The following is a 13,349-nucleotide window of genomic DNA, read 5'->3' as shown; positions in this document are numbered from 1 at the left end:
TTTGAATTATTGGGAAGAGGTGGCTCATAGACGATGTTGTGTGTGTATAAAATGATCTTGCATTCTAATGTACCATTAATCAGTTATTACAAAACTAAATTCTGTTAGTCAAACTTATTTACACCATGGGAAAAAATATTCCCCAAATTCGAAATACAGACAAGAGTATTACTGTAGTAAGCCTAGCCACCGTTTCTTTGTACCGTATATTTAAAAAAATTAAAAATTCTTAAGTCAGTTTATCGAAAAATTTCAACTCTATTTCCTTTTTGTCACAAATCAGCCTTAAAAAGTACACTTCCTTCCATCTTTCTCGTCTGAATGCACTTAAAATGCTAACTAGTTATTTTCACAGCAGGTACGGAAAGTAATCATTTACATGGTGTTATATTTGTCATGCTTCTGGAAACGGAGTGAGTTTTGAAAAATCCGTTACATTTCTTTACGGAGAATACAAGTATAGCCAGGATTTCCTATTTCCTCTAGCCCTGTGCTTGTATAGATCAGGTTGGGTCGGTGTTGACTTCCACCCTGACTGGCGACCATTTATCAAACGGCAAACGTGTATTGAAGAGGAGGATTTTATGCAATTAAATTATTTTAGGATTTGATCTTAGATATTCAAAGTCAATGGTAAAGCAAAGCAAAGTCATCTCTGTACATGAAGCCCCTTGGAGGTGTGGAAGGTAACCTCGGCACTTGACTGGGTAGAGCGGTTAGCCGCCTTCTCCCCCAGGAATTAACCTTGTACTCATTTTTGGTGTAGGCTGAGTGAACCTCAGTACCATGTGCACCTCCGGAAGTTGAAATCTCGTTTCTTAAATCTTTCGACTTCCTGATAGGGATTCGAAACCACGTCCTTCCGGGCGAACCGAGCACGCCTTTAACGCCGCGGTCAGGCAGCCCCTATTTAAAGTCAATACGGAACCGGAATGAAGTTCATTACTTGTAATAATACGGTGAATTCACTTAATTTAAATTAAATGTATTTAACTATAAAAAATATGGACTCGTCATGACGCAAATCGTCCCGGTTTCATCCATGCATTGACGTTTTCTTATTTTGTTGTTCGTGTCTTGATATGAAAGATATGAGGTGTATACATGGGGTAATGCCGTAATAAAACAAAGAAACTCAGCTGCCACAGTCGTACACTTGGTCCCCTGTGCCTGGATTAAAGAAGATAATAAGAACGTAATTATACAGAGTGTCCCAAAAATCACCGACAACGCTTTGTATGTTGTGCGGAAAGGCAAACAGATTCGTTTTCAAGAAGAAACCCATATTCAGAAACGCACATCGGGCTCATTACAAGCGGGGATCGAACTGTGTACCGCCTACGTCATTGCAGAGCCTACATCGGCGGTGCTAAGCCTCATGCAGATGACCCAATACGTGCGGATGTCTTTGAAGAATTTCAACCGCTCCGTGGACTCGAGCAATAAGGTCCTCCGCTGACGTTACAGGAGTGTCATACACCATACTTACGTGGAATTGTCCGGCTTCTCTTAGTCGTCTCTCGATGGCCGCGAATGTGGGGTACGTATGTTTGGAAAACGTTCCGCATACAGTCTTGCAACAGCTCTACCACTGCAATCTGCTTTGCCGTATGCAAGCACCATGTCGGTCATTACCGCAACTGTGAACTGGTACATGTCACACTGCTGTCAATATCGTTACTGCGCTGGCAGATTACAGTACACAAGTAACGCACTAAGGACTATGTGGAGTGAAGTAGCGCATGCGTAGGAATGTTATTAGGCTGAAGTCGTCCACCCGCAGTACACAGATGGCTAAAGGGTTAAGACACCAAATCGGAAAAAACTGTTACAACCGTTCTTAGATTTCGACGCTCCCCAGCGCCCAAACCGTGCATTCGCGAACAGGGGCTCCTTCTTAAAAACCGATCAGTCTGACATCCCGCACAACATACATACTACTGAACGCGGCAACACTGCGCCCGATTTCACCACCCGGCCTGCTGTTAATCGCACGGTACGGCGTACACAAAACTTCCTTTGAATATTACTCTTCATAAATTCGGTACCAAACTGTACGGTTACAGTTGTTGTAGTTTCTGATAACCATGACTGAGTGCTTCAAAATAAGCCCAAGTTTGCTGCTGTACCTTTATCCTGGGCTGAGAAAGAGTTGCTTTAGAAAAATGATAAGAACTTTTTTCAGGGTCATTGAAAAAAATTGTGACTTAAGTATTACACTACAAATACATGTGGTTATAACATATAAAAATTTCATTAGAATCAGACGAGTCGTTTTCCTTGTACATATTCCTAAGTGAGCGCTTCCTAGAGAAGAAGCCAAAAACCCGGGCAATATTTATTGCAACCACAAATAAAAAATATTTAATGAACGTCGAAAACAATGCGTCTTGTATACACTAATGTAGAATTAAACAAGGAAAATATTGGTATAACTCGAATGTCAATAGGCCTATTGATTCGTTTGTAATTAAAGCCTAAACTCGAGTGTCCATAATAAAAAATCCGACAGTAAGCCTTATCGGTGAATTTTTGGGGACACTCTGTATACTGTGATAAATGCGATATTTATTGGTCGGAATTGGATTAACCTGTACATTGGTCTGTATTGTAATGACGGCAGATTACTTGAGCTGGGAATGTAGAGACGCCACGAGCACGAAACCACGGTGCTGCCATCAAGCGGAAAGAAACAAGTTTACGCATGGTGTTCTTTGATTCATGATCTCTCTGACTATCTGCGAAGCAGAGTTCAGCCAATCAGAGACGATTTGTAATAAAACAGCGTGGACAAGTATTTTACAGTACGGCAACGTGTCATTTTCGGTACTCTTTTGAGAACGGGAAGAAGGCAATTACGTCATAGTATGAAATAAAAACAATTAACTTTATACTTTCACTGTTATCTTTTCAGTAGCGGTGGTTACTAATTGGTCCATAAATCACGTAAGAACTGCGGTAAAGAAATTTCTCGGAGAACTGACAGGCCAGGAAGACACAAACAATATGCGGAAGCTCCATCCTTTCCAATACATTACTGCTTTCAAGGCTCTCTCGGCGGGACATGTACGCGTCGAGTTACATGCGTTCAAAACACACCCACCAGTACCATCTGAACAGAAAACTTACTTCGCTATAGTAGGTTATATCTATTTTTTTAAATGCTCCTAAAAATGTGGGTGGTTCAGGGTAATTTAATGTCGTAAAAGTTTGTAGAAGGTGACGGTGGGCCTTTTTCTGTCTCCTAGTTATAGGAAAACATTCCGCCCCATAAAGGACACTACAGGATTATAAATACAGTCGAACCACGATATCTCGAACCTACATTACTCTAATTTTCAGTATCTCGAAGTAACTTAAATTTCACGGCCATTTGTCCTATTCTTCACGTGTATCTATTACCCGAAATTCGGTTACACGAATTTCTCGAAGCAAACGTTTCCTCTCTTGAAGCAAAAAATACACTGTAACTCGAATTTTGTGCAACATTAACTGTGCAATACAGCATTTATGGTTTGTGAGGAACAGAAAGTGTTACAGTAATGCTGGGAGCTAACATGACGAGAACCGAAAAACTAAAACTTACAGTAATCAGAAAATCAGTGAAGCTTCGCTGTTTCTCGGGCGTGAATTAATTACCTGGTCACGTACGAAAGCAACCTCTGAAGTCGAGGATGACAAGCTCCATTTACGAATCTCGGCTGCGTGGTATTGACGATAAGTTTCAACGTGAAGGGAGGAAAGGTTAACAGTAACAAACAGAAGAGACTAACGGATTTTTTTCCAAAGCTGTTAACCGAGGTATGTTTCTTGTTTCACTGCTGTATGTACTATATCCTGTCTTCTAGAAAGTTATTATAACAAGGGTTTTAATTAACGTGATGCTCTAAAATAGGGTTTATATGTACACAGTATTTTAAATACTGTTAATAACAACGTATTCAGTAGAACCCCGTAGATACACATGATTCAATTATTTGCTATCATGCTCAAAAACGGAATTCTACATATTGCTGTTCCAAGTGTTTGGCGAGCTGTAGCACTTTGTTGGGGTCCGGATTGGTCCAACCTTGGGTGAGCTGCTGCGGGCGTAGCTGCCTCCATACAGATACTGGGCGCTGTGGTGGCTGTTGGATGTCCTCGTCCGTGTGCTGCATGACAGTGGCGTTTTGGTCCGGTTCGAACCCTTCTTCGTATGCCTGAATCCGTTCTAGCTGCTGTTGAAAGGAGGCTTGCTGTAGGGAAAGATTGTTCACCAACGTCTTGAGTTCTTGAATCGCTTGTAGAGTAGTGAGGTCGGTGCTTGCGGTGGCCATGCGGGGTGTGTGGCCTGGCTCCAGTGGTTCTCTATCGGTTGAGGTGTCCCGGCTACGTGAGCGGGTCTTTGGTGCTGGCGTCCTCTGCTGTGTGAATGAGTCTGTTATGGATGGTTGCCTTGACATGCCAGTTCTGGAGCTCTTCGAGTCGCCTGCGGGGCGTCCTCCTGGATCAGTCGAGTAATCACTTGTTGCCTTCTCCCTCTCTGGCTGCTGACTGTCCCCGAGCTGCCTCCGCACTCGCCTTTTATAGCCTGAGATGGCGCGCGTGTGTCGAAATAAAATTTAGCTCCAGAGGTGATTCGAGATATTGAGGTTCTACTGTATTTTTCTTGAGGTGTCAGGTATCCTTTTACGGTAGCGGACTCCAGTAACTTGTCTCCACTTGAGTCAGTCTGCTTTGATCCCGTTATTAGAGATGATGCCTTTATGTGAAGTATTTAAACTCTGCCGGATTACAAGAAACCTATAGAATTCTTTGCATTGTACACATTACAGCTTATAAATCTCATATTTATTCCGTATTGGCTCAGCACAACTAAGGTTAAGTTATGAGTAGGTTCCCACCTTCCAATACTTATCAATTTCTATATAATAGGTTTATTAATTACATAATATAAACCATATAATCTCTAGTACATGTTTCGTTCCGATTATGGAACATCTTCAGCTAAAAATTGACAAATGGCAAGACAATTAAAATACATTGATGTTATGATACAAAAGCTAAAAGATATGATAAAATGGCACGAATATTAAAACATGTAATTATGATGATGAAATAAAGTTCATTCATGTTGGTTAAAAATTCAACAAGTCAGTGTGCCAAAGTAGTATTTAATGTTTATCACCTATATTAAAAATTATTTTGAATATTTGGTCCTTTCGTAGGGGGTTGATTTGGATATGAGGTATCTAAGCTTTCTTTATCTTATAACTTATTATCATTAGAACACTGACTTGTTGAATTTTTAACCAACATGAATGAACTTTATTTCATCATCATAATTACATGTTTTAATATTCGTGCCATTTTATCATATCTTTTAGCTTTTGTATCATAACATCAATGTATTTTAATTGTCTTGCCATTTGTCAATTTTTAGCTGAAGATGTTCCATAATCGGAACGAAACATGTACCAGAGATTATATGGTTTATATTATGTAATTAATAAACCTATTATATAGAAATTGATAAGTATTGGAAGGTGGGAACCTACTCATAACTTAACCTTAATTGTACACATTGTAAGAGCAGAAATGGCCGTGTATATAGTGGAGCACTGTCGGTCGTGACATCTGTTCCAGAGATATCGAATATATTATTTTTCAAAGCACCAGGAAATTTCTCCCTTCACTGTAACGATATAAGAAAATATAGAGTGCTACATATCTTCCCTTGATTTTTTTCAGCTTGGATTTGAAGAACCGTCGCGTGGACAGCTGGTACACCATTCCTCGTCTGGAGATCATCAGCAAGTATGAGATCAAAGGAAGAATTTTGGTTCTTCCTATCGAAGGAAAAGGAGACGCCAATTTCACATTAGGTCAGTGTGAACAGAACACCTGATGGTGCATGTGCGATGACTTCCTAGAGTACTTCGTTTTAAGTATGGTTTACTCTTGGTCGTGACTTTCCTTCTCCTTCTATGTCACAGACGAGTTAGACTTCATAGGGTGCTATCCGTGTTATTTATAGATATAAAAGACTTTTAAAACTAATAAACACAATTCAATTATTAAAAATGTATTTTCCCAGAATACTTATAAAAGGAGGTTTACTCAACGGATAATGACTGAAATGGTGTTCTTTATTTTTCAGTGGGCAACAAGCTGTATCACTGGTTCACCTACGACCTGGTACAGCGGGATGGAGAGACATTCACGTCGTTGACAGGTGAAGATCTCACAGTGAACGCCAGTCGTGCTTACTTCCACCTCACCAACCTCTTCAATGGAGACAAACTTCTCGGTAAGGAAATCACGGCTTACTTCCAATCCGACGTTCTAAACAGAGTGAAATATCACAATACTTTTTGGACAACGTAACTCCCAAATCCTGCTCCCAAAAATGTGGGTTGTAATTAGACAGGGCATGGATAGAGTGTCTAGACATTTGCGGTCACCACAAAATCACGGTACTTTTGTGGTATTCCCCCTAACCTGCCTGGGCTCCTGCTTGCTCACTTTGTAAACATTTTCCTGTCGCATGCATTATGTAGAGGCTGATACCTTCAGCCATCATTGAGCACATTACAATGATTATATGTACCGGTACAGAAAGAATACGGAAATTAAATATGGAATTGTCACCTGGGTGCGTCTGAAGGAGAAGAACAAGTCATGTCACGTTTTTGGAAACATATAATTCTGCAATTTATAAATAAAGTATAAAATGCCTCAATGTATATTCTGTTGAAAGTTAGATTAGATCAGATGAAGAGTTTTTGAGTAACAATGTCTTAAAACTGAGGCATGGTTGTGTTCCATCTGCGATAAAAAATGTTAATGTAATTACAAAACTTACATGGATTTTCTGTAGCCCTATTTGTTATTTAATGAACAACCTCCAAACTCGAGTACATATAATAATTTGGTTGACACTAAATTACCGTATTTTATCGCGTAATTCCCCCCTTTTTTTCTTAAAAATTTTTCTTGAAAACACTAGGGAGGGAATTATGCGAGTGGTGCTTCTAGGCATTCAGAAAGGAAGGGAAACAATGTATTAGGTAAAAGTTATATTTACGGTAATACCGGTATGTAAAAAAGTGGTACCTACCGGTATTTATTTTCAATTAATACAAAAGAATACCACTGTTTCATTAGGCTACAATGAAGAGCAGCAATGCATTGTTTCTTTTCTCTCACTATTCTGCGGCCTCACTTTCGTCACTATCATCACTATTTCCAGGCTCAGATAACACATCATCTTCTTCATTTTCACTATTCCACAATATGTCGTCCTCGGAACCGTCAATGGTACAAGAAATTTCAGTTTTTTAAAACTCTTCTTAACAATATCGACACTAATTTCCTCCCACGCCAGTATTATCTACTTGCACGTCGTCGGTATTGGTGGCTTCCTTAAGTTGCCTGCTGGTGTCAGCTGAGGAGATCCCGCCGCCATCCATTCTGAATACAGGCGTCGAAGATATTCTTTGAAAGGTTTGTTGACGCTGACATCTAAAGGTTGAAGAGTGGACGTTAAACCTCCAGGGATGATGACAGGACGGGACTTCATCAGTTTCATTTTCTATTTTACAGCTTCCATAAGGTGACCCCGGAAACTATCTAGGGCAAGAAGGGACTTCTTTGGTAATAATGCCTCTGGTCGTCTTCCCCAGACTTTCTCCAACCAATCCACCATATAATCTGCTGTCATCCACCCCTTTTCTTGAACTCGTAAGTGAATTCCATGTGGGGTAGTCTCCTTTGGTAATGTCTTCCTTTAAAGATGGCATACGGTGGAAGTTTATTGCCGTCTGCTGTAATGCACATCATCACTGTGCATCTTAGACTCCCCGCTCCAGTCGTCTTCACAAGGACACTTTTTGAGCCAGTTGGAGCAACGGTGGTGTTATGTCGGCATATCAAAGAACACTGGCGTCTGGTCAGCGTTACCAACCTGAGAGAGTTAATAGTCATATTGCTGTCGCACTTGTATTACGTAACGATGGAACGCGATTACCTTATCTGTGTAGTCTCGAGGTAAACGCTGGCACAAAGATATTCTCCTCCGTAAACTGAGATTTTGCCGTCTCATAAAACGAATCTACCAACCAATGCTTGCTTTAAAATCCTTTCTGTCAATGTTGAGCGTGGCAGCTATCTCGCGAGCTTTGTTCTGAATCATTTCGTAAGAGACAGCACAACCATCATTCCGAAGTTCATTGACATAAGCAATTACACCATTATCAATTTCGGGATATTTCCCTGTTTTAGGCCCACGGAAAGATTTGGAGCTTGCCTTTGCAGTCATGAGTTTATCTTTTTGTCTCTGCCAATACCGTATTGAATTAGGATCAACGGAGAAATGTCTTCCTGCAGCTTTCACTCCGTTTGTATCGGCGTAAGATAACATATTAAATTTAAATTTTGCCGTGTAGTTTGAATATTTCGACATTATGATGACTTGTAACAAACTGACCTAGAAACACGTCTACAACTTCACTGTTCAAATTTACGGTATGTTGTGACAATGGAAACATTTTTATGTCAAGTACCGCTGTGCTCATTGTTATTGTTGTCCATTATCAAGTCATTTGAAGGCCGCTCCGTAAGAACAAACCAGGAGAGGGAATTATGCGCGACATTTAATAAAATCATTTTTAATGATGAAAAATCGTAGGGGAGGGAAATATGCGAGGGGGGAGCTTATCCGATAAAATACGGTATATGTCTTAAAATTCTGCTAACCATCACACTTTATCCACTATGTTTATGTAGAACAAGCGAGCAGGAGCTCAGGCAGGTTAGTCTGGATATTCCGAGATCAATCTAATGAGGACCACCCCCTGCTGCAGTGAATGCAAATTTCCTGTCACTGATGGGGAATTTCTATGAGTGGGCACAAGTTTATCTCAGTGACCGCAAATATCCGACAACCATGGATAGCACACTCCCAGAACAAGACAATACGTCCTACGAACTTAAATAAACAGAAACTTTTTAAACCTCGAACTATCACAGATGGAAAGCTGCAACAATCAATTTATCTTTTCATACGGCATGCAGGCATGCCGAATATAAGACGAAGTGTGAGGACTCAGCCATTATAGCATGGTAGTTTGTGGTCCCGCAACTACAAGCACTGCAAGCGTTTATATCCAACATGTGCTCCAGTAGTTCCACCACGCCTTGTATAGAAAAGGTCGGGAGACGTTACTGTGTGAGATATTTCAGTGAATAAGTTGAGTTTTCTTTGCTTTCAGTTCCTAAACTCAGTTCATTGTGTGTTATGAACTTCAAGCATGTATCTTATGTGGCTTGATTAATTTAATAGTTCAGCATGTCGTACTGTTTTGTGTTGGCTGTAAGCAAATACAGTAGAGACAATACGCGACACTTACGGATTTAGCCTTGTTAAAATGGGAGACAATTCGACGGTGGCGCGCCTAGTGCCTTGACCTGAAAAGTCGCGCTAAATTCAAATATCAATGGAAATGCATATACGAAAATGGATAAATAAATTACCTACGTCTAGAAACAAAGTGTTATTGAGATATTAACTTCGAAGTTGCTAAAGCAATTCTGGATAAATGAATGAAGAATTATTTAAAAGGTTATTATTCAAAGACTGAAATTAGACATATAAACAAGATGTGAAATGGACTGCTGTGAAATGAGTTGATCTTTCATTTATGCATTACTTTTTTAGCTTTAGCATTCTTGCCTGAACTTTTACGGTTAGATTCATCTTTTTCTCATTTATAAACATTTTATCACCACATTAAGACACTTGTCAATAAGAATATTGGCACATTCCTTACACACATGATGGAATGAATTAACATTTAAAAGGTGGACAATTTTCCTCTTAACATGAAGCCTACTAACAGGAAGAAAATCCATAAAATCCCGGCTTTAATCTGAGAAGAGGGATAAAAGAAAGAAAAGTATGAAAATGTTTTCGATAGTGATGTTTTGAGGAATATGTAATGTAACATACCCTTGGTTGTATAGTCGAGGATTTCTAAACTCGCTGGCTTGGAAATGATCTGAACAGATCTTATAATTCTTATATAAGGGTAACGTCCCTTCTTTCTTGTACACCTTATACAAATCACGTCTGTGACATTTCAAAACCCACAGATCACACCTACGACAACACATCGGTATTGAAGGTTAACTGCTGCACTATACAATAAAATATGCGTATTATATTTTAAGCCAGTTAAAATATGGGTCGAGCAGGTCAGAAGATTATGAAGTACTATAAAAATCTCTTTGTCACTGGAAGAATATATATGCAAACACAATATTACTTACATTTTCTTGTCACGAGGGAACCGGAAGAAAGACCGCGCATTCTTCTCTACTTCATAGTTATTGCAGCCAAACACTGTTGCTATATCAATTTGTTACAGCACATACCTTTCCCCTCATGCTGAGAGGAGATATCAAGGAATGACACACGCTACTATTTAATTATGTCAACCCACTGAAAACGCATAAATAACACCAAAAACGTCACACACAGATACAAGTGCTCTTATGACAGAATCAGTAGTTCTCAGATCAATCCGCTAGAGAGAGCTCTAATAGATGTCCCTCGATATCTCGCTGAGTGTCGCGTTTTGTCTCTTCTGTATTTGCTGTAAGTCAGGCTATGGCAGAGTAGTTAATGAAATGCCATTTTTTCACCACCGAAGGATAGAAATCAATTTTTAAAATGAGCCATAACTATTCCACGGAAGGATACTGAGTTAACGCGTAATAGCAAAATTTGCCATGTTCATTTCTCTGATGATTTGATAGTAAAATCAGATAATTTTATAGTGAATGGTGAAAAGTGGATATCTCTCGCGTGAGATTGAAATTAAGTCCAGGAGCAGTGCCTCAAATTTTCCCTAATTTGCCACCACATCTTCACGCAAGCTTTCGAAAGTCCAGTAACCGACAAATTGAGTTGGTAAGTAGAGTATTACCTTTAAATAGTTCATGGCTGTTTGTTTTAATCTGTATAAGTACAATCCAGCTACCTGTGCTTTCCGCAACATGCGATTAAAGCCATGCCGGTAGCTCGTATTTCCATGTACGTTTTTTTTTTCATTGTACCCTGTTGTGGTATTTTAATTGTAATCTCTCATTTTTTAAAAGACAGTGTATATACTTATCAGTTAAGGAGTAATTAGTTTCCTCTGACATCATTCCTAAGACCAGCTGATTGGTACTGAGGAGCTTGCCCACTGGAGCGCTACCGGGCGGGGCGCGCTTGAACTCAAGAAGTCCTCACACTTGTTCTTATATTGATCATGCTGCAGTAATTGATGAGTAACAAGCAACATCAACATGTAGAAATGTACGAAAGTCGTTTTATAACTGTAGCGGTTTGTGACATTCTTCTCTGGGAGGGCTCTGCCTTCATGTGTACCTTCCAACCGCTCTGCAGCCCAGTTTACACCAATCAACACCATGATATCATGTGCCCTGCAGAGAAGCCTGGTGTAGGTCTTTCGAGTTGACCCCTGATAGGTGTGATAATGCTGAATACAAAAAACACACACACACACACACCCACACCCACACACACACACACACACACACACACACACACACACACACACACACACACACAGAGAGAGAGAGAGAGAGAGAGAGAGAGAGAGAGAAAGTCCCCGAACTACTGGAATTCAGGTTAAAACCTCCAACCCGGCCAGGAATCGAACCCGGGATCCCTTGGACCAAAGGCTACCACACGTCGGATGGAGGCGTAAAGCCTTAGCAACAGTGTAGTTAGGCTTCCTCCGAGGGGGGAGGGCCATCTAGTGCAGGAAGGCATCTGTCCGTAAAACTGTGAGGAGGAGGGGGGATTGAGCTGACATCCGTAATGTCATGCTGTCAGATATGCTCCAAGATGATGTCGGGGGAAGAGGCATGTCGAGAAGGGCAGCTAGCCGTAAATCTAGAGTCCTTGGGCCCCTCCAAGATGGTTTCGAGAAGGGCAGCTAGCTTTAAAACTTTAATCCTCTAAAGTTAGACCCCCTCTAAGATAATCCCTACACGAGACAGCAGCGAAGACAGGACTACAAATTTCATATGAAGAGACCAAGTACTTCACCTTTATACAGCCTTCTCTCTCTCTGGCTGAAGTAAGCCCCGCAGGCCTTCCTGAAATGTCTGGAATGTGTGTTTTCTGGAAGGTGGATTGGGCACACAGGATCTACGTGCTGGTTGGTGCATTCTCCGGACCTCACATCACTAGACTATTTTATGTAGGTTTATCACAGGATGTGCGTACCGCAAATGCATTACCCCATTGCTGGAACTCTGAAACTGTATTCGACAAGCTGCTGCAGCCATAATACCATGAATGTCCCAGAATGTCTTTCGAGCTACATTGGACAGACGGGAGGTGTGACGTCATGGGAATGGTGCTCATGTTGAACGGAACATGCGATAAACATAAACCATTATGCACATAAACAATTCTGTTACTATTTCAACAAAATATATACTTGAAGACCTCCCGGAATGTAACCAACAAAATATCAGTAGTTTTGTAGGAAGGAGGAAATATATTTTTGGGGTCTATTTCATGGTATACACTACTTGAACCAAATCTTTAGCATGAGACAGCCGATGGAAAAGAACTGGGAATATGGAAAGGATCTGGTCATGGCTTTCATAGAAATACACTATGTGATCAAAAGTATCTGGACACCCCCAAAAACATACGTTTTTCATCTTAGGTGCATTGTGCTGCCACTTAATGCCAGGTACTCCATATCAGCGAACTCAGTAGTCATCGTGAGAGAGCAGAATGGGGCGCTGCGCGGAACTTACGGACTTCGAACGTGGTCAGGTGATTGGGTGTCACTTATGACAGATGTCTGTACGCAAGATTTCTGCATTCCTAAACATCCCCAGGTCCACTGTTTCTGATGTGATAGTGAGGCAGGCATCTATCCAGACCATCACACAGGAATTCCAAACTGCATCAGGATCCACTCCAAGTACTATGACAGTTCGGCGGGAGGTGAGAAAACTTGGATTTCATGGTCGAGCGGCTGCCCATAAACCACACATCACGCAGGTCAATGTCAAACGACGTCTCGCTTGGTGTAAGGAGCGTAAACATTGGACGATTGAACAGTGGAAAAACGTTGTGTGGAGTGACGAATCACGGTACACAATGTGGCGATCCGATGGCAGTGTGTGTGGTATGGCGAATGCCCGGTGAACGTCATCTGCCAGCGTGTGTAGTGCCGACAGTAAAATTTGGAGGCGGTGGTGTTATGGTGAGGTCGTGCTTTTCATGGTGGGGCCTTGCACCCCTTGTTGTTTTGCATGGCACTATCACAGCAGAG

The 13,349-nt window shown here is 40.9% G+C and overlaps 1 protein-coding gene across 1 annotated transcript in view; it reads left to right on the top strand.

Annotated features, from left to right (window-relative positions):
* LOC136885328 (protein takeout) overlaps positions 1-13,349 on the top strand; it is a 55,849-nt gene that overhangs the window by 30,178 nt on the left and 12,322 nt on the right. Inside the window, exons 4-5 of the mRNA XM_068230291.1 lie at positions 5,731-5,864; positions 6,140-6,289. Of these exons, the coding sequence (XP_068086392.1) occupies positions 5,731-5,864; positions 6,140-6,289 (284 nt within the window). The remainder of the gene's footprint in view (positions 1-5,730; positions 5,865-6,139; positions 6,290-13,349) is intronic.

This window comes from Anabrus simplex, chromosome 14 (genome assembly GCF_040414725.1).
Source record: "Anabrus simplex isolate iqAnaSimp1 chromosome 14, ASM4041472v1, whole genome shotgun sequence".
Classification (NCBI taxonomy): domain Eukaryota; kingdom Metazoa; phylum Arthropoda; class Insecta; order Orthoptera; family Tettigoniidae; genus Anabrus; species Anabrus simplex.
Note: the sequence above shows the minus strand (reverse complement) of the source record. Positions and strands in the feature narration are given on the sequence as shown.